Source organism: Girardinichthys multiradiatus, chromosome 20 (genome assembly GCF_021462225.1).
Source record: "Girardinichthys multiradiatus isolate DD_20200921_A chromosome 20, DD_fGirMul_XY1, whole genome shotgun sequence".
NCBI classification, from domain to species: Eukaryota; Metazoa; Chordata; class Actinopteri; order Cyprinodontiformes; family Goodeidae; genus Girardinichthys; species Girardinichthys multiradiatus.
In genome coordinates, this window is record NC_061812.1 from 7,233,083 (window position 1) to 7,260,526 (window position 27,444).

General features: G+C 38.4%; 2 protein-coding genes across 2 annotated transcripts in view; one reads left to right on the top strand and one right to left on the bottom strand.

Moving 5' to 3' along the window:
• Positions 1–281: 281 nt before the first annotated feature.
• Positions 282–2,631, bottom strand: LOC124857003 (elastase-1-like). Its single transcript, XM_047348027.1, has 8 exons — positions 2,494–2,631; positions 2,226–2,323; positions 2,052–2,152; positions 1,506–1,631; positions 992–1,128; positions 747–889; positions 506–655; positions 282–400 (listed from the first exon to the last, which is right to left on the bottom strand). Exons 1-8 carry the CDS (start codon positions 2,531–2,533, stop codon positions 389–391), a joined length of 807 nt encoding a protein of 268 aa, XP_047203983.1. The 5' UTR covers positions 2,534–2,631; the 3' UTR covers positions 282–388.
• Positions 2,632–17,632: 15,001 nt separating this feature from the next.
• asic1b (acid-sensing (proton-gated) ion channel 1b) overlaps positions 17,633–27,444 on the top strand; it is a 238,420-nt gene continuing 228,608 nt past the window's right edge. The window contains exon 1 of the mRNA XM_047347858.1: positions 17,633–18,961. Coding sequence (XP_047203814.1) covers positions 18,600–18,961 — 362 coding nt within the window. The 5' untranslated portion in view covers positions 17,633–18,599. The remainder of the gene's footprint in view (positions 18,962–27,444) is intronic.

Here is a 27,444-nt window from a genome sequence, read left to right on the forward strand (position 1 = left end):
GTTGTGTAATCAGCTATTTTGTCATGAGTGAGTGGTTATTGTTGATGCTCTATTCTTTCAGTCCCTTTTTTTCTATCATCCTACTGATCTCGCCTATTAATACTGACTTTTTCAGGTAGTCCTCACCTGTAGTGTAGAAACTACTTTTTGTCGGTCTGTTCATATGAATAAAAAACATTCAAATGTTTATTTCTAATATGAGAAATTGCAAAAATGTCCAAGAAGTATGAATACGTTGGCAGACTATTTTTTTCTAAATAATAAAGAGCCTTTGCACAAAGTTTGATATGATTTTCTTATTTATTTTGTAGACTGAGACAAATGTAGTGAGTATGTTTTTTCATGGATGTACAGTCAGGCACCTCGGCAATTTTCATCATTTCATCACTTAATTAAGGATCTGGAAAAAAAGGAAAAAAGTTAAAAACTCATTATGGATTTGTCTTCTTGACTAATTAACGATTATTGTATACATACTGTGAGAGCTTGCATGTTTTACACTTACTGAGTTCATCCAGCTGATGTAAGCAGACACACGGGTGAAGACCGTGGGTTTCTGATAATAATTGCAGCCCATTCCAGACACAAAGCTGGCAATGCCATGCACGTAGTACTTGCCGTTGACCTGGCAGTTCAAAGGGCCACCAGAATCACCCTGAAAGAAAAAAATATAAAGGTTTAAAACAACTTCATAAATGTCTGAGCAAAACTAAAATAAACGGATAGACCTTTCTAGACAAACTCACATTGCATCCAGCCTCATTACCACCTCCGGCGCACACCATGGTGGTTTTCACGGTACTTCCCCACCAGCCACTGCTGGAACAAGTTGCATGGTCCACCACAGGAAGATAAGCCTGCTTGAGCTGAGCAGACAGGCTACCACCAGCTGATTAAAGTGAAAGAATATGATGCACTCAGCTTTCAAATAGAGAGCAGACCAAAATAATACTACTGTGGGGAAGTCAGAGTGATACGATATAAAACTGACTGGAGGTACGTCCCCATCCAGTGATGTAGCAGGGGTTGTTGTGGGGCAGGACCTGGCCTGATGGGGGCAGGGAAGCAAGCTGGACGTAGGAGTTCAGGGCGGCATTAGATGACAGTCTCAACAGAGCGATGTCATATCTGAAATACAGAAAGTAAAATTATTTTGCAAGCACAATTTTTTATGGAAAGATGTTTGAGGCGCGGCGCTGGTGGTGTAGGGGTTAAGTGTGCAGAGGCTATAGTCTTCAATGCGGCTGTCCCGGCTTCGAGTCCCATACCTGGTGACCTTTGCCATATGTCTCCCCCTCTCTTTGCCCTCTTTCCTGTCTACCTACTGTTGGAAAAAATTAAAAATAAAGGCCTCTAGTGCCACAAAAAAAAAAAAAAGAAAACATGTTTGGTTGAAGCTTTGGCCAAAAGAGGTCACATTTTGTTCCAAGTAAGCTCAGATTTACAACAGTTTCCTTCTACTATGGCTGGATTTTAGAGAACAGGCATAAAAATGCATTCCTCACCCATTAGCAACGTTGCTTGAAGCCCAGTTGGAGTTGATGTAAATCTGGCTGACACTGATGATCTGTTCCCTTCCACTGTTGGAGTTCAGGTCATGTTCACCGAGAACAACACGATAATTTCTTGAGCTACAAAGACATAAAGAACAATAATATAAAGTATAGTCAGTATAGCCAGATGAACTTTGTTTTTCATATATAGAATACAGAATGTGGAGACTATAGATGAAATAAAAACAAAAAATATTTTTTTCTTTTGCCTGTAAGCAGATACATATTTTCTGTTAATTGGGTATGAAGTTGTGAAAAGTGTCATCAAGATGGTGAAAATAGTAATATGAAGTGTTATTACACATAAAGACTGCAGAGGTCATAAAATAACTTGATTTATAAGTTTTAAGTAGTTTTTGTTTGCATTTTACTTTGCCTCTAAGCAAATTGACACTTTCTGTTTTTTATACCTGAAGCTGTGAGAGGTATTGTTTAAATGGAGACATTTTGAGACAAAATAGTTAACATAATGTCTGAGAGTGTTTATCCTTATGTTACCTGTCCACACAGTGAGCAGCGGTCATCACCCAACCAGCACGAATCAGGCTACCTCCACAGGTGTGGTAGAAGCTGCTGCCAGATTGGTACTGAAGGGAGATCTGAGGAGAGGAAGCAGACGTGATGTCTGTGATTTCAAAAAAACTTTCACACTTTTTTCAAGTATTTTGGTACCTGCCAGGGCCAGGAGTTGGGACTGGCAACACCGCCTCCTATAACTCTCTGAAGGCTGTCCTCCAGGTACCTTGGCTGGTGCTCCAGCTCAGCCACCGCTGATTAAAAACACAAATGCAACAGTCTGATTTTGGAATGTGTTCCCAGGAAAATCTTCTATAACTGGCTAAGCAATTTATTTGAACCTCTCATAGGTTGGCTAAATGAAACAAAAGACCAACAGTTAGATTCTCAAAGACACAACCCATTGTGTGGTTCATGATCTTACCCAAAGCAGCAAGACATGACAACACCAAAATCCTGAGCATGTTTGCGTCACTTCAAAATGTTTCTGCAAGGAGTGAATGCTTCTATCGTCTTTTATATCCACACTAGACCTTGAACCGGAGTGGAAAGTCATGTCCATGAATGCACCTGTGTCTCACACACGATCAGTTGGAACACGCCTCTTGATTATGTCTCATGGAAAATATATCTAAAAAAGATGAAACTACAGCAGTGAAGTTGTAGAGACTCAAAGGTTAAATACATTCCTAAATATAATCGGTGTAAGGCAGACGCTTCAGTGTCTTTGACATGGTATTCCATCTTAAATTAAACTGTGTGATGTAAGTGTTTCAGTTCTTGCAAATATCTCTGTTTCATGTTTATTTTTGGCAACTATTCTGCAAAGATTAGGAACTAGGCAGCTGTGACTATGTACATTTAGTCACTTTAAACTTGCATGTGTGATCAAAAACAATCTTGATAAGCTTCAGACGATAACGTGTTATGGTCTACATATTTTTAATTAGTGTTAGAACTTAATTTTAGACATCTGAACCTGCAGAACCGAAGTCTGAATCTGTTGTTTATATTCATTTTTATAATGAATATAAACAATGATAATCATTTTACTTCATGTTACATTTTAAAAGGTAATGTATTGTTTCAAATATTTCTATTCTGGAAGTTTACTTGTTAGCAGGATAGTGTTATATTTTAACACTAGAGGGGAGTAAAGACTAACAAAGTTGACCAGAAAGCTTGCCATTCAGAGACATACAAACCTTGTTATCTTTCACACAGATTACAGTAAATATTTTTAATGCTTTAAACCTTCAACACTTCATAAGAGTAAATATGAAATTTCAGTTTAATCTTCTGGCATATAAACATTTAAAGACAAGCTGAGCATCTACGTTCCAAGCTGGGGAGATGTTAATCGAGGGTGAGAAGTCACATAAAAGATTCCCACTTTGTTCTAACCTCTCTGACATTGAACAATAAATAATAAAGATAACCAGATTACTTTTGCTCTCTAACCCTTTCATACAAAAAAAAAAAAAAAAAAAAAAAGATTCAAAACTACTTAGCAGTTCATAGCTGGTCATAATGATATTTCAAACAATAGGTTCCTGTACAAAAGAAAGGTCTCAAATGTGACCATCTTTTGTAAAGCACTTCTTAATTAGACAGGAAGTCATTAAAATGGCATGGATTTGGGATTATTGCCTTATCAGGCAATTGAAGAGATAGCTATGCTGACTTGTAATTGAGCTGGCCACTTTACACAAAGGGAAAGGTCCTGAAGCTGCAAGCCTTCCTGAACAACAGGGGCACAGCAGTTTCATAATTTTCTCATCATACGTCTTCATTCCTTTCTGGACCTCTCGTGGAGCCCTCCACCAACCTTCTCTCACAGCGTCATAAATCAAACGTCAAGATCAAAGACAGGAAGTGCTGGGGATGTGTTAATTAAAGATGTTGGTTCTTGATATAGCTTCCTCTCATTAACCAACAGTCGATTTGGTTCCCATAAAGTTGTCTTACGCACACAGTCAGGAAATTGAGGTTCCAAAGAAATTAATGGGATGCTCTGATTGGGTCTGTGATAGAAAGTCATCAAGGGTTATCACAGAGTAAATGTTAATAATGCAAGCTATATTAAAATGTTTTTCAGCAGAGTGAAAATGAAGAACTAAGACAACAAAATGCATTTCAAACTACAGTCAATATTTTATGGCTACCCCAAATTCTTGTCCTATTTTATACTGATTACTAAGTTAGGACACATAACAAAAAATAGGCAAAGATCTACTGTGTCATAAACATCCCAGAGAGCAGTAAACACCCCTAAATAAAATGTGTAAAAAGCCCTAAAATAAATTATATATTGTTAAATTTATTATTATTTTTTTACTAGATAACTTTTTATCTAGTAGGGATTTTTTACATCATTTTATAGATTGTTCACAGAGTCTGAAGCTTTAGTTGGTAACCCTTGACTTCCTGTTTCCCAGTTCTGTAAGCATGACACACAGTCCCATTTATTTTAGCCTCTCTTCAAAATGGGAAAGACAAGATATTATTCTATTCAAGTACAGCAAATGTGTGTTCATCTTTCAAAGTCAGGAAGTGTCATGATCCTGGCGTGTTGGGGTTTTGATCATTTCTGAGTTCTTTATTATTGTAAGGAAGGTCTTGCCATTTTCAGTTGTTTATTATTGCCATTAGGATTAATTGCTTGCGTCGAGTTCTCGGCACATTCTGATTTATTCTCCAAGATCAGTGTTTGCCTTTTTTCCCTCGGTTTGTAGTTTCCTTTGTGTCCAGTTCAACTCCCTCTGTGTTAATTATTCATCTTCCCTCTGTCTCCCTGGTTTTCTCTCCTCCACAGCTGTTCCACATCACCCTGATTATGCCCACCTGGATCCAATGTCACTTCCCACCCTGGCCTCAGTATATAAGCTCCCTGGTTTTAATTGGGCTTTGCTTGTTCCTTCTGTTGTGCTGCCCATGCTCGTGTCTCCGCATGTTCATTGTGTAGGTTTTCTGTTATCCTTATTAAGCCTTTTACCATGCTTATCTTCAGCTCTTGTCTGCATTTTGGTCCTATTCTCAACTCACAAAACATGACAGGGAGAGGCTACAAGAAAATAGGTACTCACCAAAACTTAATAACTTTAATAACTGTAGCAAAATTTCCTCTGGGGTTATTCTGGTGCAATAAAAGATTAATCTATTTTTAGACTTTTACCTGTTTTTACCTGCAGTGCCAACATATTTAGATGCTTCCGTACATTTGACATGTTGCACATCTAAAAGAACTGTTTCTGGGGACATTTATTGTCAGTTTATTGCTTTATAATATAGTTTTAGTAACATATTTACGCTCTCCAACTCTCATTTTCTTTTTCTTTGACTTCCTAGGTGTTCTAACCTTTTGTTAACTGGTTCATTTTACTCACCAACTGGTTGTTAACTGTGTCAGGATGCTGTTTAAGTTTTAAAGGCCTTTGTATTATAGTATACAGTACAGACCAAAGGTTTGGACACACCTTCTCATTCAAAGAGTTGTCTTTATTTTCATGATTATGAATATTGTAGCTTCACACTAAATGCATCAAAACTATGAATTAACACATGTGGAATTATATACTGAACAAAAAAGTGTGAAACAACTGAAAATATGTCTTATATTCTAGGTTCTTCAAAGTAGCCACCTTTTGCTTTGATTACTGCTCTGCACACTCTTGGCATTCTGTTGATGAGCTTCAAGAGGTAGTCATCTGAAATGGTTTTCCAACAGTCTTGAAGGAGTTCTCAAAGATGCTTAGCACTTGTTGGCCCTTTTGCCTTCACTCTGCGGTCCAGCTCACCCCAAACCATCTCCATTGGGTTCAGGTCCAGTGACTGTGGAGGCCAGGTCATCTGGCGCAGCACCCCATCACTCTCCTTCTTGGTCAAATAGCCCTTACACAGCCTGGAAGTGTGTTTGGGGTCATTGTCCTGTTGAAAAATAAATGGTCCAACTAAACGCAAACCGGATGGAATAGCGTGCCGCTGCAAGATGCTGTGGTAGCCATGCTGGTTCAGTATGCCTTCAATTTTGAATAAATCCCCAACAGTGTCACCAGCAAAGCACCCCCACAACATCACACCTCCTCCTCCATGCTTCACGGTGGGAACCAGGCATGTAGAGTCCATCCGTTCACCTTTTCTGCGCCGCACAAAGACACTTGTGAAGTGAAAACCATTTCAGGTGACTACCTCTTGAAGCTCATCAACAGAATGCCAAGAGTGTTTGTAGCAGTAATCAAAGCAAAAGGTGGCTACTTTGAAGAACCTAGAATATAAGACATATTTTCAGTTGTTTCACACTTTTTGTTCAGTATATAATTCCACATGTGTTAATTCATAGTTTTGATGCCTTCAGTGTGAAGCTACAATATTCATAGTCATGAAAATAAAGAAAACTCTTTGAATGAGAAGGTGTGTCCAAACTTTTGGTCTGTACTGTATGTCCTTTAATTGTTTATTATTATAATGGCAGTGACTGGTAAAGACGACTAAAATGACTATTGTTCTATATTAATTAATAGTTACTTTCCTGCCTCCCTGTCAACACAAACGTATTGTGCTTAACACCTAATTACTTTGGGGATTTAAACCATGTTTTGGCTCTAAAATACTACAGTCTCTTATTTTACTTTTCTTGGAGCCAATATCACTTAATTGCTCGGGATTTTCTAAGAAAACAATGATGTGAAGGTTTCACAAGAGGCTTATTTGCATTTGGTTTGCAGTACCCTCTCCTTTTAACAAAATCTCTGAGGTTCATTTAAAAAACAGGCAGACAAAGCATCTCTACATAGAACAATAAATATGAGATAATGGTAAGCGCTGTAATTCCACTGTTAACAAGCATGAAATGTTGCAAGAACCAAAGCGTAACAAAGACACTTGGAATCTTACGTGGGTTCAGACAGAGGGTATTTATAAAAATATCTGCTGAAACTAAGGCAGTGTTCCAAACCATAACAATGTTTTTGTGTCAGTGTAAAAAAATGAATTTCTCCCAAGGTTTAAAATTTCAAAAACTGAGCAGGATCATGATCTTTATGCTCAGTTCTATTGTTTACTATCAACTGTCAACTTCTAATATATTATCTCTTTATGCTGCTATCAGGCAGGTTACAGACCTTTCAGCTACTATAAGATTTAATTGAGCATCATGATCCTGCAGAGACCATAACTATTAAAAAGGTGTATCCTAGTCAAAATCAAAGGACTCTGAAAACTAGATTTAATAGAAATCTATGCAGCCAATTACAAGAATGTACTGGAGGTGAAGCCCTATAGGTTTCAGTTCATACAATAATCCAGAAAAATATTTTTGTCTTGAAATAGAGGTTAATGTCTCCTCAAATCAACCACTGCCAGCTTCAGAAACTGACCTATTTTATCAAATCAAAAAGGTTTGTAAAATGAAACGTTTGTGCAGATGTTTCTCACATCTTTTGCAATTACCAACATTTCAGACAAGAAACAAAAGATAGAATGAAAGATGCTATTAAGAAGCTAGTCTGCTTTTCAGATTTTGTGTTGAGGTCTCTTCAGTGAAAAATGTTATCTAATGATTTTACATGTCAACATTTAAATTTAAAATGTAATATGTTTGTGAGAAGATAATGGGATATAGATCTACACTATGGTGCATGGTTGCCTCCCTGGTCCTGAGTTCAAGTCCCTGTGTTACCATGTGATGGGCTGGTGAGTTGTGTTTACCCTACCTCTTCCCCAGTTACTCCTGGAGATAGTAATCCTGGCAACCACAAATAGACCACACTGGTATGGAAAATGTATTGATTAATGGAAAATCATGTCTCCAACTTGATTAAGTTTAAGTGTTGATGCAAAGATCCAGAGGAATGAATTACTATGATGAGCCTGCCAACATTAATGCTTGCTCAGTGCTCACAAAAGAATAACAAATGCTAGTGTTTTAAATTCTTTAAATTGGTTTGGATCACACATTTTCAACTTAGTCTAACATCTTTTTTTGAAGAGGTGTTACATGTCAGTGAAAACATGGCTTTTTATTAGAGCATTTTAGCTTCACAGTTCTAGTGCCTGGGGTTATTACCTGTTTTCCCTTCTGGCCATGAAAATGTGTAAGGATTCATCAATGCTGCCTTGCATCCGGCATGGCTGACAGCTGTGAAACTGATCCACTAGTGTCTTTGCAAACTTTAATTGCAATCATACAAAAGTGAAAACAATCAATATACACTCCTGCTATCCCTGACAACTCTGTTACCCCCGCGACAGACTAATTCATTTTTCTCTGCTTCTATCTTCCCTCCTTCTTCTCTTAGCCTGCTGTAATATCTGATGACTAAGGTTGACTAAGGATGACTTAGGGTTATGTGGCTGATGGGGGAAGGGGCTTGATAGGGTAGCATGATCCTGCTGCTGAAGAAAGATGATCTCTTGTGGTCATTTGCAGCTGATTGATCCCTAGGTGCATTACTCATCCGTCCCCATCCTCTAACATCTTCTGCAGCTTTCACCTGCAGCTTTAGCTTGCTCTGTCCCCCCCTCTTCCTTTGGCTCAGCTGTTGGCGTGCTGCCGGGTCCCAGCTTTGGGTTTGCAGCTGTGATTGAGTCAAGTGGATTGAAAAAGGACAAGGCTCCTCCAAGCTTCCTTTGTTGAGTGATAGAGGAGAAATACAGATTATTTAAAACTGACCAACCATATTACTCAATCCATTTAGCACTATGTTCCTTCAGTTTATTACACAGCCTTCAAGTGGGGATACCAATTTGATAGAAATCTCATTATTATTATTCACAGCTCAAGAAGAACAGGAAATAAAATGCCCTTCTAACTAAAGAGATTGGCTTGATAAGATTAAAATATATTGAAAAAGCTATTTAAAAAAAATCATTTATTGGTATTTTTGTGTTTGACATCCAAAAATAATTGTAGTGCATGTTTCCTTTCTGTACTACACATTTACAGTTCACCTGTCACTGGCTGTCAAATATAATTATACCCACAGGGAAAGAAGCGAAAACTACTATAAGTCAGTTAGCACAATTCCAAAAGCATCAGTTTGCATGAATGTGTTGTAATAACAGTAATTGTTATGAGTCAGTGCCATAATTTTACCAGATTTTTTCCCCCAACTTAAACCCCATCAAAGAAAAGCAGGTTAGAGGCTGTTTGATGTCTGAGGGCGATGCGAGTTAAACAACACGGCTCTGACGATGAGCAAACCTCTGAATCTATTGTGTATTCTGTCAATCATTTTCCACCTCTGACAATTGGAGGCTCACAGACAAAGAATGTAATCGCAGAGCTTCACTGGTCTGTGCAATATTACTTTCATGCATGACTACTGTCTGTATTATGAATGGATATTGGAAAGGAGAAAATGAACTTGGACTTCCTTAATTTTGAATGGTCAAACAAAATGAAGTGTCCATGTTGAAAAATGTGCTCAAAATCAAGTATAGATGTTTTACACGATCATCCGTGTGATGACCAAAGCATCTTTGGAGCTATAATGTTGTGTAAATAGCTTTTTGCTTGCATTACACAATGATGACTCAATCTAATATGTTGCAAACCTACTAACTCATAAATAATTGCTTTCAACTTCTGACTCTCCTAGATAGACATATGTTCATTTCATTTCCCAGAAAAACACAAATCCAGTCTTTGGCCATCATTGAGCTTTACTTAGCTCCTGCTTTTGTATTTTGTGTTGCCATACCAGGCTGAAAATAGAACATAATGCTGATTATTCATGCCAAAGCTGCTTGATAAATGATAAAATGATAATCTAAAAATGTTTACATCAAGAATTTATTTCATGGAGGACTCAGAAACACATTTTAGATTTAAACTATGTTTTATGGGAACTTATTGAAAACACTTTGAGTTTTCCTTTTGGCTCTTTTTTTGTCAGCAATTAAAAATAATTGCTGGTGATTTAATTTTTAATCATTGCTTCAGAGTACATTTGGTTTTTTCATGTCACAAAGTGAACCAGCTGCCCATTTTTCTAAGCACATATCTCATAAATGCAGGGCACAGCTCAGTTTGCTTTGGTATCTAGTCTTAAGCATAGCATAAAATGTGCAGCAGTGGACCACCAACGAAATAAAAAACAGAGCCAAAGGAGGCGAGTAGGGGGTTTCAGTGAAATCTGGATGTTAATGTTTAATTAGTTATTAATAAAAAGAGGCCATTAGGATTTTTTTTCTACAGTATCATTTAAATGTCCTTCTGTACTACTCACAAGAGAGCAAATGTACATTCAGTTTCTGTGGTGTCCCATAATAAGGCTTTTGCAGGAGACAATAGTCAATCGCTCAAAAACATGCAGCTGTTTTAAACTGACAAGACACCAAAAGTGTAATTAGAACCAATTCTGGGCAATTTATATGACTATAAAACATTTAAGACATTAGCATAGGGAGCTAACCTTCTGAAATGGTGATTGTTGTGGTATCACTCAAGCAGGGTTTATCTGACACCAAAAGTATTTGAATGGTTTTACCAGGATGCTAAATAGGATAAAATGCCATCTCAGTAAATGTGACAAGAGTCCAGAGTTCTCTCCATTAGCAGCTTTCCAGATAGCACTCAACTGGTAAAGATGAAACCCCAGTCTTGCAGAGCACAAAGTTTGTCAAAGTTAATTCCAAAATCTTTATTCTTCCAGAGGCAGAGAATCAATCTTACAGCAGAGACGGACCTGATTCTGTGTTGAACTGGTGACGCAGATAAATAACCCATGTCCAGACACAATCATGAACACTAAAAGGGGGCAGAAATACAAGTGATGAGATGACACCACCTACCCATCGATAAATAGCCTTCAGGCAGGTACTCATCTGTGCCTGCGGGATTCTGTAATCAAAGTGGCTTCAGACATCATAGCTGGAGCAGCTCTAAATAAATAGACCTTATCACTGAAGAGGTACATGTACAAGTTGAAAATCAGAACAAGAATAGCATTTTGCTACCTCTAATTTTTGATTTGATGAGGCTCCAGCTTTGCTATCCTTTTTGTGTGAAAGTAAACTCTGAAGTCAATATGTTGACAAACCAAATAAGGCAAATACAGTGCAATGCAAAAGAATTCGCACCCCTAAACTTGTTCAAGTTTTCTCACATTAAAGCTACGAACGTCTAAGCATTAATAGAATTTTACATATGTTGGGACCAACAGACAAGAAAGACTAGTAAATAATTGTAAAGGGGAAAAATTAGTTGCTTTAAGAATTTGTTTTACAAATAAAAGGCTGAAAGTTTGGCATGTGTTTGTATTCGGCCGCCCAGAGTGAGTACTTTCACCGGCAACCCACCGGTTACAGGATGAACGTTACATTTGGGTCTCATCTCCGAAAGAACCTTATATCACAAGTTTATGGGTTAATGCAAACTACAAAATACCTTTATTATGGCTTTCTTTCAACTTCTCACCACTCTTCCATAAAGGGATGATTTGTAGAGCACATTACTTGGATTCATCAATACCAAAGATCACTCTTAAATTGTTTTTTAACACTTAATAGCTATCATTAGAGCACATTACCACACATATAAAAAGTATTTTTCCTTCTACCAAAAATGAACATGCACACACACATTTAGCATCACTGGAGATCTGAGTCAACTGTGTCATAAAAAGCTACAACTGGAAATCTCAAGCCTTTTTAATGATTCCCTCACTTGCCTTCAATGAAAGAGTCCTTGACTGCTAATGATCATTGCCTCTAAAGCCATAGGCATTTGTCTGGGCAGGAACCTGCAGATACCCATTATCAGATCTAATGACCATCTGTCTACGAGGACTTTGTTTGGACCAGCGCCAAGACAAGAAAGAGTTGCAATCAGAAGCAGGTTCTGGCCATGGATATGAATATGACTTAAATCATCTGGGTCAAGAGCCTCTTGCTCCCACTGTGTGCTGCGTACACAACGAAAAACTTAAGAGACGTGTGAATAGGACCCCGGAGTGTGTTCAGGTTTCCTGCCAGCACCCTCTCGGAAGGCTGGCAAACCACACAGCTACAGCTGCCGAGGCCATAGTAAAAGCTGGTCTGCGTGGAGAGAGCTGAGAGGAGAAGCAAACACAATAGAGAAGAGCTGAGAGATTTCAGATCTTTTTTGTCTTACTCTCTCTGTAAGTGTAATCCAAATGACCTACAAAGAGAAATGGCTACAGAAACTTTAATTTGGACAAACGTCTTGTTTCCATTCTGGTAACGAAAAGAATGTTTCTCTTCAAATACTTTAAAATATTCTTGCAAATATTTTTGTGTGCTGCTATAGATGTGCTTACTGATATGTAAACTGTTTTCATCATTAAAAAAGTGTATAATGTGATAAGAAAATAAGGAAACAGACTTAATCCTTTCCATCCAATGCACAATAAGTACTATTATAACAGTAAAGTCTATAGCTTGCAGTACATCAGTATTGTAAACGTACAGTTATGACTGTAAATGAACAAATGTTTCTTTTTTGTAAGAAAAAGCATGGTAAATGTGTTGTAAATGTGCAGTTGAATGACAATAAAGTCTAAGTCTAAGGTTATTTAGGTTTTTCCACAGTGTGTTCTAATTTTAAAGCAATCTGATACAGACTCTAGCCCAAGCAGGTATAGAAATCAATAAACTTGAAGAAAAGACCAACTTTTTCTAAGAAAATGTGTACAAAAGACATGGGCACAGTGAATGCAAATGATTGTGCTCAATAAATATTTAAGTGTATGGTATTTGCAAAAAAAAACCACTTGTCCCAATACAAATGAATGAAGTAAAGGGCAACATTTAGACATTTTATAACGTCATATATGGTCCATAGACTGTGCAAAAATGATTCACAAAAGGTTGAGTGGAACAGTGAAGGTGAAGCTGGAAACTGGCAATCTATGATCCAGTTTACTTCATATCACACTGGCTTTAAAAGTTGTCACATGTGGTGATGTGATTGTGGCAGAGCTAAGCAGATGGTTACTTACTGTATCGAGTTTGGAACATCTTTCTGTTCTGACCATCCAGTAAAACAAATCATTACAGAAAGAATTCATTTTAGCTGAAAGTGCTCTTAATTATGGACTCGTCAATAATCTGAGAAAATAAATATGACTGCACTTAATCTAAGATGCCAGTTAATAGAAAGTCACCTTAAGTTAAAGTAGTATTTATATGTCTCTCTTTGTTGATGAAAGATGAAATATTTACTGTGACTCCAAATAGTTAAGCAAACATGTGTATCTTCACTATTTTAGAACTGAATAAAAATAACACACAACTGAGAGCAGCACAAAAGCTGGATAAAAGCTTTCAACTCCAAAAATACTTTTTATGCAAAGGCAGAGAGCCCTACTTATGTCATCGGAATGCCTTTAATATCCATATGTTGAAGGGGAAACAAATGCAAAAATGCAAATTTCTCTTTTTTTGAATTTTTATGTATGTTTCTGAAGGCACATCCCCCCCTCTATTATTCAAAGTTCAGTCAGTATTTCATATTAGGGGTTGTAGCTGAAAACATAAACAGCTTAAATTAAGTGGAGGTTTTAAAGCTGAATTGTTAACAAGATGAAAACATGATTTTTCACACATGGAAACAGTTGTGTCCATCTGGAAGAGAAGACAAGATTAGCAATGCTCAGGTGAGACTTGGGAATAACTAGGAATTGAATTGTTGATCTTATAAGTATCAGTTTTTCGTTTGTTACAAGTGCTGATGGTTGGCAGGAAACGCAGAGTGGCTGAGGTAAGCAATGAAAAAGAGGCAGGTAAGTTTTGCTCTTATTTTGCTTTGTTGTTTGATGGTGTCTTGACTTGATGGCATGGAAGAACAAGGGTCGACTAGCGACGTTGCTGTAGATAAGTGGTTTTACAGGCAATGTGAAGATCAAGGACAGAAAGACAGGTGAGTGTTTGTAAATTGCTGTAAATGAACTTAACTTATAAACCTATTTTCTATTCATACTGACCGCTGAAAGCTCTTTTACACAGTGAGTCACAATCTTCCATTCCGCTCTCACATCATTCACACATTCAAACAGGTGAGTACTGGTTTGTTGTCTCTTTTTCATGTGAATCACCAACTTCTCCAGATGGATGGATAATAATAATATATTATTATAAGTACTCCAAGTAGGTAGGTTCAGCCTCTCCTCTCTCACATTTATCCAGCTGAGTGCAGTGGCTTTAAGGGAGTTAAGAAAGTAACTTAAAATGCTGGGATTTAATGGAGGGCAACTCATGAACATCCCAGGTTCTTGCAATCATTTTCAGATACGCTAAGTTCAAACTCAAAAATATTTTAACTGACCAAACCAGAAGTGGATTCTTTAAAACACAGATTAAGGTTTAGTTTTGTAAACACAAAAAGAGCATGTTCAATGCCCCCTGTCAAACAAAAATAACATGTTTCCTGTAGATATGTTTTTATGTTGCAGGAAAATCTTTTTCTACAAAGAATTCTAAAGGCTAATCTATGATTATTTCTTCTCAACGTCACAGTTTTCAAAGTGTCTTTACAGAGTAAGATCTGCTAACATAGCTTTATTTGACAAACATTTATAAACTGACACAGATTGTGAGAATGTCTAAACTGATCTGGGATAAAAAGAAGAACAAAACACAGCAAAGCCAACTTCAACAGAAAACGTCTAGGCAGAATTATACTTTAATATTCTTAGGATTTACGAGCTCCTGGACTTCTATGGCAGTATCATACAACCATCAAAAACACTAAATATGGGTAAATGTAAAGCCCTTGCAATCACAATGCCATTTTGCAATGTAATATCTACTGTAACATCAAACACAATGTCTGACAAGGACTAACGTCACTATACTGGAAAAAAGCATGACTCGCCTTCCCAGCAATGGTAATCAATAAAAAAGGAAGGCTTTAAAAATGCTGCCACATTTTCACAGTCAATAATATGGCAAATAGCAATTATGGGCGTGTTATGAACAATTTCATGGGTGGGCTCTCCTTGCCTTTTGGCAATATGGTTTCTATGACAGATTTGGCAGTGGCAGTGGTGTGACATTGCCTGTGCTTGTCTCAGCTGTTGACTCTGACATATTTCCATTCAATGGTCAAAGCAGAACACATATTTGTAAACAGATTAGTTTGAGCTTGTCTGCAACTGCGTGGACAGTAAACATGCATATATGTATAAATGAGTGAGCATCTGTGCGTAGTACTGTACTGGAAAATGCTACACTCTATATATTAGGATCATTTACTCCGAGCTAAATTAATCCGAGTGGGCCTTCAGGTTGGTAAGCTGAAAACATATCCTACTATTACTGTCTGACACTAAACCGTTCCTGTTTAATGTCAGTTAGGAATACCCAAAAAAAATTTATTAAAAGCCTTTAGAATATTATAATTTTCTTCAAATTCAGAAGTTTACATACAAGAAGAATTATGTGTCTTTAAACAATTTGGGAAGATTATGATGTAATGGCTTCTCCAGCCTCTGAGAGGGTAATTCTTAACGTTTGAGTAAAATGGAGGCACACCTATAAATATACACTATATTCCTGAAAGTATTTGTCAACTTTTTATATGTACATGAACTTTGATGATATGCTGTTCTTAATCTATAAGGCCCAATGTGTTGATGGACCCACCGTTGCCAGCAATAGCAAATTTAACTATTCCGTATACGTCTTCCTCAATATTTAGGAGTCTGTTTATAGTTAGATGAGAAAACCAGAATTGCAGCCTCTGCTCCAATTCATCCCAAAGGTGTTCAAGAAGGTTGAGGTCAGGACTCTGTGCAGGCCAGTCAGGTTTCTCCACACCAAACTATATACACCTGCAGCCATGAAAGGTATTGGAACACCAGAATTCATTGATTTGGTGGTGTGACGCCATACCTTTGGCAATATAGTGTATTTTTAGACACACACCTCATACACACTGCTTCCTTATTTGACAAAATGGGAAATTCAAAAGAAACCAACTATAATATCAGAAAGAGAATCTAAAACCTCCACTAACCTTGTTCATTCTTGGATCAAATTTTCAGATGCCAGAAGGCTTGTTATTCTGTTCAATATGCAAAGAGATGGGTTCTATATCCCATGGATGAACATTGTTAGTTGCAAAATGTGTATTTCAACCACAGAACAAAAGCAAAATCCTTTGTGAAGATGCTGCTTGAAGCTGGTAGGAGTGTGTTATTATCTACAGAGAAATTCGTCCTGTTCCAACAAGTACAAGCCACTTAGAGAAAAAAATGTCTTTCATTATTCTTCTGGCATTCAGCAAATAAAAATTATTTTTGTAATCATAACCGCCCACGGCGCCCAGCAACTTGCAAGGATGGATGGAGGGATGGACAGACGGATGGATCCTACCTGACCTAAAACAGAAAATGTTGGCATACAGAGAGGAAGAAAAAAAATTAAGTGCATTTTTATACAGTGTATGTCAACATCTGGTTTTAAATGTAAATGTTGTATACTGTTGTATATGTATGATCCACAAACTGCACTGCTGTGACACTGAAGCAAAAACATCAGTCAGTGTAATATGTCAAATAAGCCAAGGTAACATCTGTTTGACACAATAATAACTGACCATTTTAAATGTGAAGAAAGACAATCACACACTCTGAAACAGGTGAAAAATTGTCACCAACTAAAACAAAAAAACAAAAAAACACCCAAATTAAACCCAAAATTATTAGGTATTTCAAACTTCAACGACCCATCCACAGTTTTATTTTTTATTTATTTATTGCTTTTTTATTCTGACATGAAATAATGGTGCATTTATCATACTTTGGAAGTAGGCCGCTGGATCTTGGAATAACACCATTACTAATTATGTTTCAGTTGCAAGTCGGAAAATTGTGGACAGTGCTAGCCAATAAAAATCTTTTTCTCAGCATTTTTTTTTTTTTATATTTAAACTGCTGCATTATGAGCTAGTTGCAGAGTATACGTGCTACTCACTAATGCAATGGAGGTCAGGAAAATCCTACTTTTGGTGTTGGTTCCTAACTTCAGAGGCTTTCCAGTTGACCTATCCAAACATTCTGAATTCTAAGAATAATTGGAACAAAAGTTGCAAAGTGAAGAGTATGAATACTTTTGCAAGACACTGTAAAAGTTAAAAGCTGGGCAACCAGACAAAGCGTTCCAGTAAGATTAAGTGTAATGGCTGGCATGACGCCCATTGTTATGTAGCCTACTTTATGCTCACAATAGAATCTGTTATGGAAAGTTAATTCTTTGCAAAGTTTTTGTTCCACTTTGGCGCTAACGCACAAGATATCAATTGCTCCTGCTTGAGGCTACAGTATTGTAACTTAGCAAATGTGACTTCCCAAAGTTATTCTTTTAAAATTATGTTTTGTAAAATATGTCCATCCTACTAAATAAAAAGCAAAACAGAAAAACCTGATGCACACAGAGCTGCCTGAAAGCATCAGTAAACTTATTTGCTTTTCAAACAGCCTGTACGCTGTAGTTGTATTCTAATAGCTGCTTCGTGTTTGAGAAGTCGTGTGCTGCCGACGTTGGACCTTTTGTCCGCGGTCCTAACGCTGCTCTCTCCTGTTTGGGATGAATGTAAGAGATCCAGGGAAGCCGCCACCGGAGCTGCTGAGGTTCCCCTCTGAATCCAGAAATCAAGGTGTTTCAGCCAGGAAAAAAACTCTTGTATACAATAGTAGACATCGCCTTTTTTCCCCTCACATTAACTTAAAGATATATAAGGAATGTACATATATTTCTGGTGGTCCAGGCATTGTTGTGACGGCAGTTCCGGGAGGGGATGGATGCGAGCAGAGGTGCGCCGAGGCAGCTCTGACACAGACCCGGCTCCTGTGTGATGCAGCTGTGGAAACCCTGGAGGACGAGCCGACGACTGCTTTTAAAACATTAACAGACCAGAGATCAGCGGCTGCTTGTTATTCAGCACGTGTTTGGATTTCATATGAGGATCTGGGAAAGCCATGTTGCCTGTCTACTCTCCTGCCTTAAAATGAGAGAAAATATACGCCAGCGCTTGGATTTCTGAATCCCCTTCTCTTTCTCTCCGTGGGTTGTTTCCTCCTCTTTCAGCTGTCATTATTTCCCACTCGTGTGTTCTGGCTTTGCTTTGGGTTTCACTGTGGAATCAACTCGCTTAGATTACAGAAGTGTGCAAGAGAGAGGACAGCGCTGGCATCCATCCATGCGCGCTCCACGCTGTTTTTTATGATTATTATGGAACTGTGACTTTAAACTGAGGCAGCAAATATCGCATGCTTCCTGCATCTGCTCGGTGCGCGGTGTACAAACTGAGTGTTCAGGTACGATTTTAAGTAAAATGCTTTGATTCTGGAGTTGTTGTTGTTTTTTGTTTTTTTTTTTGTTGCTGCCGGCTGTCAGTGACGCAACATCTCACACAGACTGCATGAGAAATACATGCGTAGAAGGGCGTGAACTTGGCAACGGCCAACATCCTTCTCATAAATAAAGCATCTATTTATTTATAAGCCCAATTCGCGCAGTTTGCAGCCTTACAGTTACCATCCATCAAAACTCATCCTGCTGGAAATAATGGATCTGAAAGCGGACCCGGACGAGATGGACTACAAGCAGCCGGCTCCCATTGAAGTTTTTGCCACCAGGTCCACGCTGCACGGGATCTCGCACATGTTCACTTATGAACGAAAGTATGTGAAGCGCAGCCTGTGGATTGTGTTCTTCATGGCCTCTTTGGGGGTGCTGGTGATGGTGTGCGTGGACCGGGTGCAGTTTTACTTCGACTATCCCCACGTCACCAAGCTGGATGAGGTGGCCGCGTCAATGATCGTGTTCCCCGCGGTCACCTTCTGCAACCTCAACTCCTTCCGCTTCAGCCAGGTGACTCCCAACGACCTGTACCACGCTGGGGACTTCCTCGCCTTGCTCAACGGCAGGTGTGTAAGTCTAATTGAAACGAACGTGCTGGTGTTGTCTATCAGTTAAACACCAACCTCAACCTTTTACAAGCTGTTTTACTCATGACAAGTGGATAAAAAGAAATCAGTGTTCAACACAAGGTTGTTTATGTGGTAAAGTTTTAGACTGCTGTTGAAAAGTAATTGGTCCATGCACACAGTCTGAGATACTGTAAAAAGGTTGAATCAAAGTTAAAAGTTACAACAAATTAGAATATCATTGAAAAGTTAATTTGTTTCAATTATTCAATTTAAAATTATTACTCAAAGATTTATATATGCATTTCTGTATATTTTGATAGTTATGAGTGACAGAAAATTTGAAGTTTTAATATAGAAATGTCATCTTATAGGCCAGGGATGTCTCCTGAGTTGGCAGTTGTACAGCAGACAGTAACTCACACCCTACACACAGAGGGTAAGACACAAAACATAATTGCTAAAGAAGCTGGCTGTTCAAAGTTCTGTATCCAAGCTTGTTAATGGAAAGTTGAGTGGAAGAAAAACACGCACAAACAAAAGAGATAACTTTAGCCTTCAGAGGATTGAGTTGCAAAGCTGAGTGTGAGTAAATGCGGCAAAGTCAAGACAAAGCGAGGCAAGTTTATTTATATAGCCCAAGTGCTTTACATGATTAAAAAAAAGCACATTGTTTTGAAAAAAAAAAAACATAAAAGTGTACATTGCAGTAGCATGATAAAGAAAGTAAAGAAAAGTTGGACTACACACTAAAATTAATGAATGCACTCGATGCTTTTAGGCCCATATTTTCTTAACATAAAATCAAACCTTTCTCCCTAGGGAAGAGGCACCTCCTTAGAACTTTACTCTCCTATTATGCATATTGTTAATGGGAGAATATTCCTTTTAAAATTGGTCCATGCCTGGAACAAAAGTCAGAGACTTCCTGAGTTAAAGACTCAATTCATTGTCCACTGTCACCACATGCTTACTCAGGAGGAGGAATGGCTGCAAAATCAATGAGTTGACTGTGTTATATTGTGTCCTCTAAGTAGCATAGTTTTAAAATATACACACAGACTCATTCAGGACATGGGCTACAAATGTCACATTCCTTGTGTTAAGCTGCTCCTAAACGAAAGACAAAATCAAAAGTATCTGGACTGTAGCTCATTGTTCTAAAATCGTCTTTTAAGATGAAAGTAAACTTTGCAATTCATTCGGAAATCAAGATCAACGAGTCTGGAGGAAGATTGAAAAGACACAGAATCAAAGTTGTTTGAGGTCCTGTGTGCAGTTTTTGCAGCCAGTGATGATTCAGGAAGCCATGTCACCTGCTGCTTTTGGACCACTGTGTTTTATGAGGTCTAAAGTCAGCATGCTTACTTCTTCTGGCCAACTTTATGGAGATGCTGAGTTTATATTGTAGCAGGACTTGGCACATATGAACATTGCTAAAAGTACCAACACCTGCTTTAATGACCGTGATATCACTGGTTTTGAGTGGCCAGCAAACCATCGATTCATCAATCCATTGTCTATAGCCACTAATCTATGCAGGGTCGCATTAGGGGCTGGTGCGTTTGTCCTGACGTCATTGGGCGAGAGACGCGAAAGACCCTGAACAGGTCACCAGTCCAACACAGGACAACTGGGCAGCAAACTGGACTGGTCTAAATACAACAGAAAATCTGTGGGTTATCGTTGACATGAAAAGTAGAAACAGAAGCTGAGTTGATGGCTCTACAAAGGCCACAATGGATCCCTTATCACCTCAGCAGAGCAACAAGATGATTGCCTCCAAGCCATGCTGCACTAGTTCAGTAATTTAAGCCTAGGATTGAGTACATATAATATACAGAAAATGTACATATTTTGTTTTTTACCAGCTGCACATCATATTGATCACAATGAACCAAAATAAATGCCTGAAGTGCATCATTCTATGTAATGGATCTTTCAAATTTAAAAAAAATCCTTTTTAAATTAAATAACTGAAATAAAGGAATTTTTCAATGATGTTCTGTTTCACTGAGATGCACCTGTTAATGTAACGGTGGCTGCACTGTGTTGCATTTAATCAGAAAACTGAAAATTTCTTCACTCCAGTGAAATGATCTGAACCAGCTGGTAAAATGCTCCAGGGTACCGTTTCACTCTGAAGTCATACAAAATGTTACTTTTGTGTCAGATCCTGTTATCAGTATAGAAGGCAAACTCAAGTCAGCTTTGACATCTGAATTGTCTTGGGTGATGCCTCGTGTGCCACACAAGTGCAAAGCACTGTTAATGTCGGCCTGTTTTCATTGTCACTATAGGAGCCCGGTGAGATGTGCAAAATAACATGGTCAAAGCATGCAAAGCCTTTTAAAGCTCTGAACTCCACTGCCCTTCCTCTGAGGCAACTAAGAAAGATGGAGGGTCATGCATGAAAGGTGGCCCCTGAAAGCAGGGTGACAGCAAACTAAAGCATTAGCATTAGAGTTAATAATGAAGAGAATTATAAAACATGTCATGTGAAGTCCTCATTGCACATTAACCTTTTATGTGACTGTTATCTAATATCTGTAACTTGACACATGCTTCTAAAACCAGTTTGCTGAGACGTAACAACAGTGTTTAATAAAAAAAAAAAGAACATACACCTCACTCAGATAACAGATCCTTGCTGTGTTCATGTAAGAAAATTCTGCTGATGCAATTTATTGCCTTATCATTTTGTTATTAATTGTGCATAAATATCCATGTATTAGATTAATGGCTACAGTAGATTTTAACATGTCCGGTTGACTATGTAGAGATGTGCATTATTCACAACTGTTATCACCTCCCTCTACACTTGTTGATCCCTGCCCTTGCTTTGAACATATAGTATTTTAGCAGCCTTGACAAGCTCGCCACCTCAAGTTGAAAATGTAGAGTTTCAATATGTTCACTTTTTGCTTTCAGTGCCACCCCTCTAATTCTGATCACAATCCCTAGAAGAATCCAGATGAAAATCTTTATTTTGTTCTGGAGCACAAAATAATCACACCATTTACACCTAGAAAAAAGACAGAAAATTATTAGTTCACTAAAGCAAAAATAAAATGCATACTGAAACCTTACACATTTCAGTGCCACCTTGAAGACATCCCTCCATTTATTTTTGGCATATTGATCCACACAGCTCTGCAGCCTAAGGCACAGAGTACATCTTGTGCATGCTGTACATGCCTGGCTGACATATATCCAATTCTCTGCTTTCAGTCTGAGTATTGTTAGTCTATGACCTCTATACATGCATGTATATTACAGGTGATATCCCCGATGGAAAGTCATATACAGGGGTTGGACAATGAAACTGAAACACCTGGTTTTAGACCACAATAATTTATTAGTATGGTGTAGGGCCTCCTTTTGCGGCCAATACAGCGTCAATTCGTCTTGGGAATGACATATACAAGTCCTGCACAGTGGTCAGAGGGATTTTAAGCCATTCTTCTTGCAGGATAGTGGCCAGGTCACTACGTGATACTGGTGGAGGAAAACGTTTCCTGACTCGCTCCTCCAAAACACCCCAAAGTGGCTCAATAATATTTAGATCTGGTGACTGTGCAGGCCATGGGAGATGTTCAACTTCACTTTCATGTTCATCAAACCAATCTTTCACCAGTCTTGCTGTGTGTATTGGTGCATTGTCATCCTTATACACGGCACCGCCTTCAGGATACAATGTTTGAACCATTGGATGCACATGGTCCTCAAGAATGGTTCAATAGTCCTTGGCAGTGACGCGCCCATCTAGCACAAGTATTGGGCCAAGGGAATGCCATGATATGGCAGCCCAAACCATCACTGATCCACCCCTATGCTTCACTCTGGGCATGCAACAGTCTGGGTGATACGCTTCTTTGGGGCTTCTCCACACCGTAACTCTCCCGGATGTGGGGAAAACAGTAAAGGTGGACTCATCAGAGAACAATACATGTTTCACATTGTCCACAGCCCAAGATTTGCGCTCCTTGCACCATTTAAACCGACGTTTGGCATTGGCATGAGTGACCAATGGTTTGGCTAAAGCAGCTCGGCCGTGTATATTGACCCTGTGGAGCTCCCGACGGACAGTTCTGGTGGAAACAGGAGAGTTGAGACGCACATTTAATTCTGCCGTGATTTGGGCAGCCGTAGTTTTATGTTTTTTGGATACAATCCGGGTTAGCACCCGAACATCCCTTTCAGACAGCTTCCTCTTGCGTCCACAGTTAATCCTGTTGGATGTGGTTCGTCCTTCTTGGTGGTATGCTGACATTACCCTGGATACCGTGGCTCTTGATACATCACAAAGACTTGCTGTCTTGGACACAGATGCGCCAGCAAGACGTGCACCAACAATTTGTCCTCTTTTGAACTCTTGTATGTCACCCATAATGTTGTGTTTATTTCAATATTTTGAGCAAAACTGTGCTCTTACCCTGCTAATTGAACCTTCACACTCTGCTCTTACTGGTGCAATGTGCAATCAATGAAGACTGGCTACCAGGCTGGTCCAATTTAGCCATGAAACCTCCCACACTAAAATGACAGGTGTTTCAGTTTCATTGTCCAACCCCTGTATTTCCTTCATTGAGGCTGTAGCACAAATGCTTCAACCTCATTGTGTGATGTAGACATCAATAAGTGTGCTTATTGTACATAAAACATGGATTTGTTTCTCTGTTTTTACTGTCAGATCTAATGAAATATCAGGCTATTATAGCTGTTATCTCTCAGTGTATGATCAGACAGAAGGGTCTAAAAGAATCAAAACGAAAAACAGACAGAAGTAAGGACTCATGACAGAGGGAAAAGAAAATGTAGTTGCATTTGCTCCAAGTGACTTTAATGAGCTGACTTTAGATGGAGGGAGGGGACTACAAGCTGAGGCAATTAACTTGTGTCTCATAAGCTGTGTGAGGAACACGTCTTTATCCCTGTGTAATTAGTGCTGTTTGTTAAGCTACAGAGTTGTTCCTCTGATTAACACTCACATCTCCCATTGTTTCTTGCCCTCTGTGTTTTTTTGGCTTTGAGGGGACTTCCATTTTCATTTTTTCCACTCAGAGAGAAGCGACACATTTTTCTGAAGGAAGCCACTTTGTTGGCAGGTATTTTCATTTCTCTGTAAGAAGTAGAATGAGTGGTAAGCAAGGCAGCATTGTTCAAAACAAGAGACGACACAAGAGAAGAGACGAAAAGAGCCTTTAAGGAAACACAAAAAGAAGAAACCTAAAAATATTGAAATGTTATTTGTTAAAATGTTAACATTCTTAAATATTTTCTACATGAATACCCAAATCTTGATTACAGGTATCAAATGTGGTATTTACAGGAATTGGTGTTACTTAATGCGGGCAATGGAAATCTGTTGTTTTAAGTCTACCAGGACATAATGTGGTTTTAATTCATTTTGGCCAGGTCACAAAAGCTTGTTTGCAGTTTGGAAATATTGTAAAAAAAAACAGGTACCCCTCAAGGAGGTATTGGCACAGCTCCATTCAGTTTCATCCGTTTGTTTGAATTCTTAATATTTCTCTTCCCACAATCAAAATGAAAACATGACATGACTGAATGCGTTACAGATACAGGGAGTGAAACTTAGCTGTGTGTGACTAGGCAGAAATGTGGTTTAGAAAGTGTGTTTTTGTGACTTTTTGAGGCCAATGTAAGCTATACACTGTATTCAACTCTGTCACTAATAGGCACAACAACGGTACAACCACATAGGAGGCAGATAATGTGAAATTACTTGTTTTTGGCTTAGTGGCACCACCAAGGGGTTCCAGGGGTGGCAATGGAAGTTAAAGTATGCCTGTATTAGAGCGATTCGCCAAATTTAGTAATGGAGTACTGTTCTAATGGCCTGCATTACAACAGCATTATAAAACTCCTGAAATTTAGTAACAGCTTTTGGTTTTGGTTCACCAAAATTATCCACCTCCCTGAAAACTCTCTGAAGACACCCATGTACTGGCTGTACTGCAGACATTCAGACTTCTGATGTTTGCCAAACGTCATTTCTGACCCTTAGAGTTCAATAGATTGATTTGTGGTTTGATCCACGGCTTTTGTTGCTGGATCTTAAAAAGGCAAGCATTTTAAGGCAGATTTTAAAGACATATAAGAAAAAAAGAAGGAAAGGGGTTCGGCGGTGGTGGAGGGATAAAACACGTGACCCACACTCAGAGGCTTCAGTTCTCGATGCAGCGGTCGTGGGTTCGAGTTCCAGGCTAGGTGGTCTATGCTGCATATTTTTCCCCCGCTATCCAACCCCTTTCTGTCAGCTTACTGTCAAAAAATGAAGTTCACTAGTGCTGCAAAAAACATTTACAAAAAGGGAAGGAGCTTGCCCAAGAAGAAATAAAAAAAAGAAATAAAAACCTGTGGATAAAATGAGGGTTTTGAACACTGCTTATATAAAGCGGTATTAATACCCCTTGATACCAATGATTGATACCAATTGATACCAATACCAAGGCACTTGCAGACGCTTTATCTAGTATTCAGATCAAACATGAGTGTTTGTTTTATTTTGTCTCAACTTTTATTAGTGGTGTGTTCAGTTACACACAGGGAATTTTGATCCTCATACAGGGAAAATATCTAGCAAATATGTCCAGAACATTATTAGTCTTTTTTCCCAAGGCTCAGTGGATTTATATATTTGTACTATATCTTATATCTGATGACAATATGTGCTATTATTAGCAAAGCAAAAAGCAAGAACAACTTTGCTTTCTCACTACAAATCCATACAGTAAATCCATAATGATTTTAAGTTAGAGTTTGGAGAAGATCAAGATACAGGATATTGTCATAAGTAAAATAATTTCCTTCTGGAAATCTGAAGAAATATATATCTGAAGAAATGTGCAATCAAAGAAGAGCAAGGTAGATGTGCAAAAACAAGTAGTGATAATAGAATAAATTAAAATAAAATTACTTATGTACAGTAAAAAGTGGAGGTCATTTGTGCTGGTGACAAGTGGGTCTATGTTTGTATTCATCTAGCAGGTTCCACTGTTGTCACAATGTCATAGACAACATAAAGCTTATAGCTGAGCCACTACAAACTACACCTACTCCACTCTCATGGTGTTTCTAAAAGAACAGAGAGGGTAAAAAAAATCTGTTTTCTATTGCATATTTGCAGGTTGAAGTCATACTTGACAGTGCAGAACATTGCAAGTAAATTGCTCAGTTTTATTTTGATTATGCCGCAAAGGCAATTAGAGGATAATTAAAAAAAGGTCATCTTGGAATAGGGGATGCCAATGAAATGTGTCGCATTAAGAAGTGCTCGATCAGCTCATGGAAGTCACAGAGCTGGGTCTTCTGCTTACGTTGGAGCACGGTTTGAACATGTTTCCTGAGCTTGCAAACATTCCCCTGATTCACATGAGCTAAGAGTGCAAAGCCGCAATATATAAATGCTGGATAGCTTTTTTTATTATCTATTTCAGCATTAATGTGGATTTTTGTCTGAATTTGAAAATACAGTTTAGAAGAAAGCAAAGGGAGTAGAAAAATAAATATATTAAGCAAGGCTTCTTGCTTTCCAAATGTTGGTGCATTTGCATTTATAGTTTTTTGTATTAGTGGACAAGAGAGTGAGGAGGAAGGGTAGACATCAGAAGCAAAACAATAATGACATCAAATGGGACTCTGCATGAGAATGGGTTGCATGTTTATACGGTGTTTTGGATCATTGGTTTGTGTAACTGCTCATTAATATTACAGAGGCTCGTTTTGGCTTGCTTCAGTTCACGGTGGCCCCAGTTTGCATTTGTTTGACCTTGTCCGAAGCAGCATAGTAACTGTCAGAGCGAGGTACAGAATCAGTAATATGCAATCATGTAGGCCTTGTTAGTGTACCTACTCAAATAGCACCACCAGGACAATTATCTCAGATTATGTGTCTCTCAGACTGAGGTGTTAAATAAACAAATGTTCATTTTACATTTTATAGAAAATGAATTCAGTTTTTGTGACAAGATTCTTACATCTCTCATCTTGCTCAGAAGAGCAGTAGTTGTTTGTACTTATCCACGAGGTGGCAAAGTTTCGCAGCTGCGCCTTTATTCCTTTTAGTTCCCACAAGAAAATTAAAGTGCTTGTGGCCCATAATCCAATTTTGTATCCCCCACCCATACACAGTGAGTTTTCAGTGATTGCTTTAGGGAGCGGTGGCAGGGCGATATTAAAAATCTACCCGTATTATTGTGATTGTATGCGCTTCAGCTAAAGCCTCCTGACTCGGGGATGTGAGCAGAGCTTCTTAAGTGCTCTCCTGGCAGCTGTGGGATGCTTATAAGACAGGAGCTCGGGATACAATTCAATTAAGTCCGTAATATACCACAACAAGCTGTAGCTTCTTATTAAATTGTGACAGCGTAGTGATGTAGTCCTAATCTAAGCGATAGTTCTGGGCTGTGATTTCATATCTTTTTCAGTGGGTTTGTGCTGATTTGATGTGTCTTTTT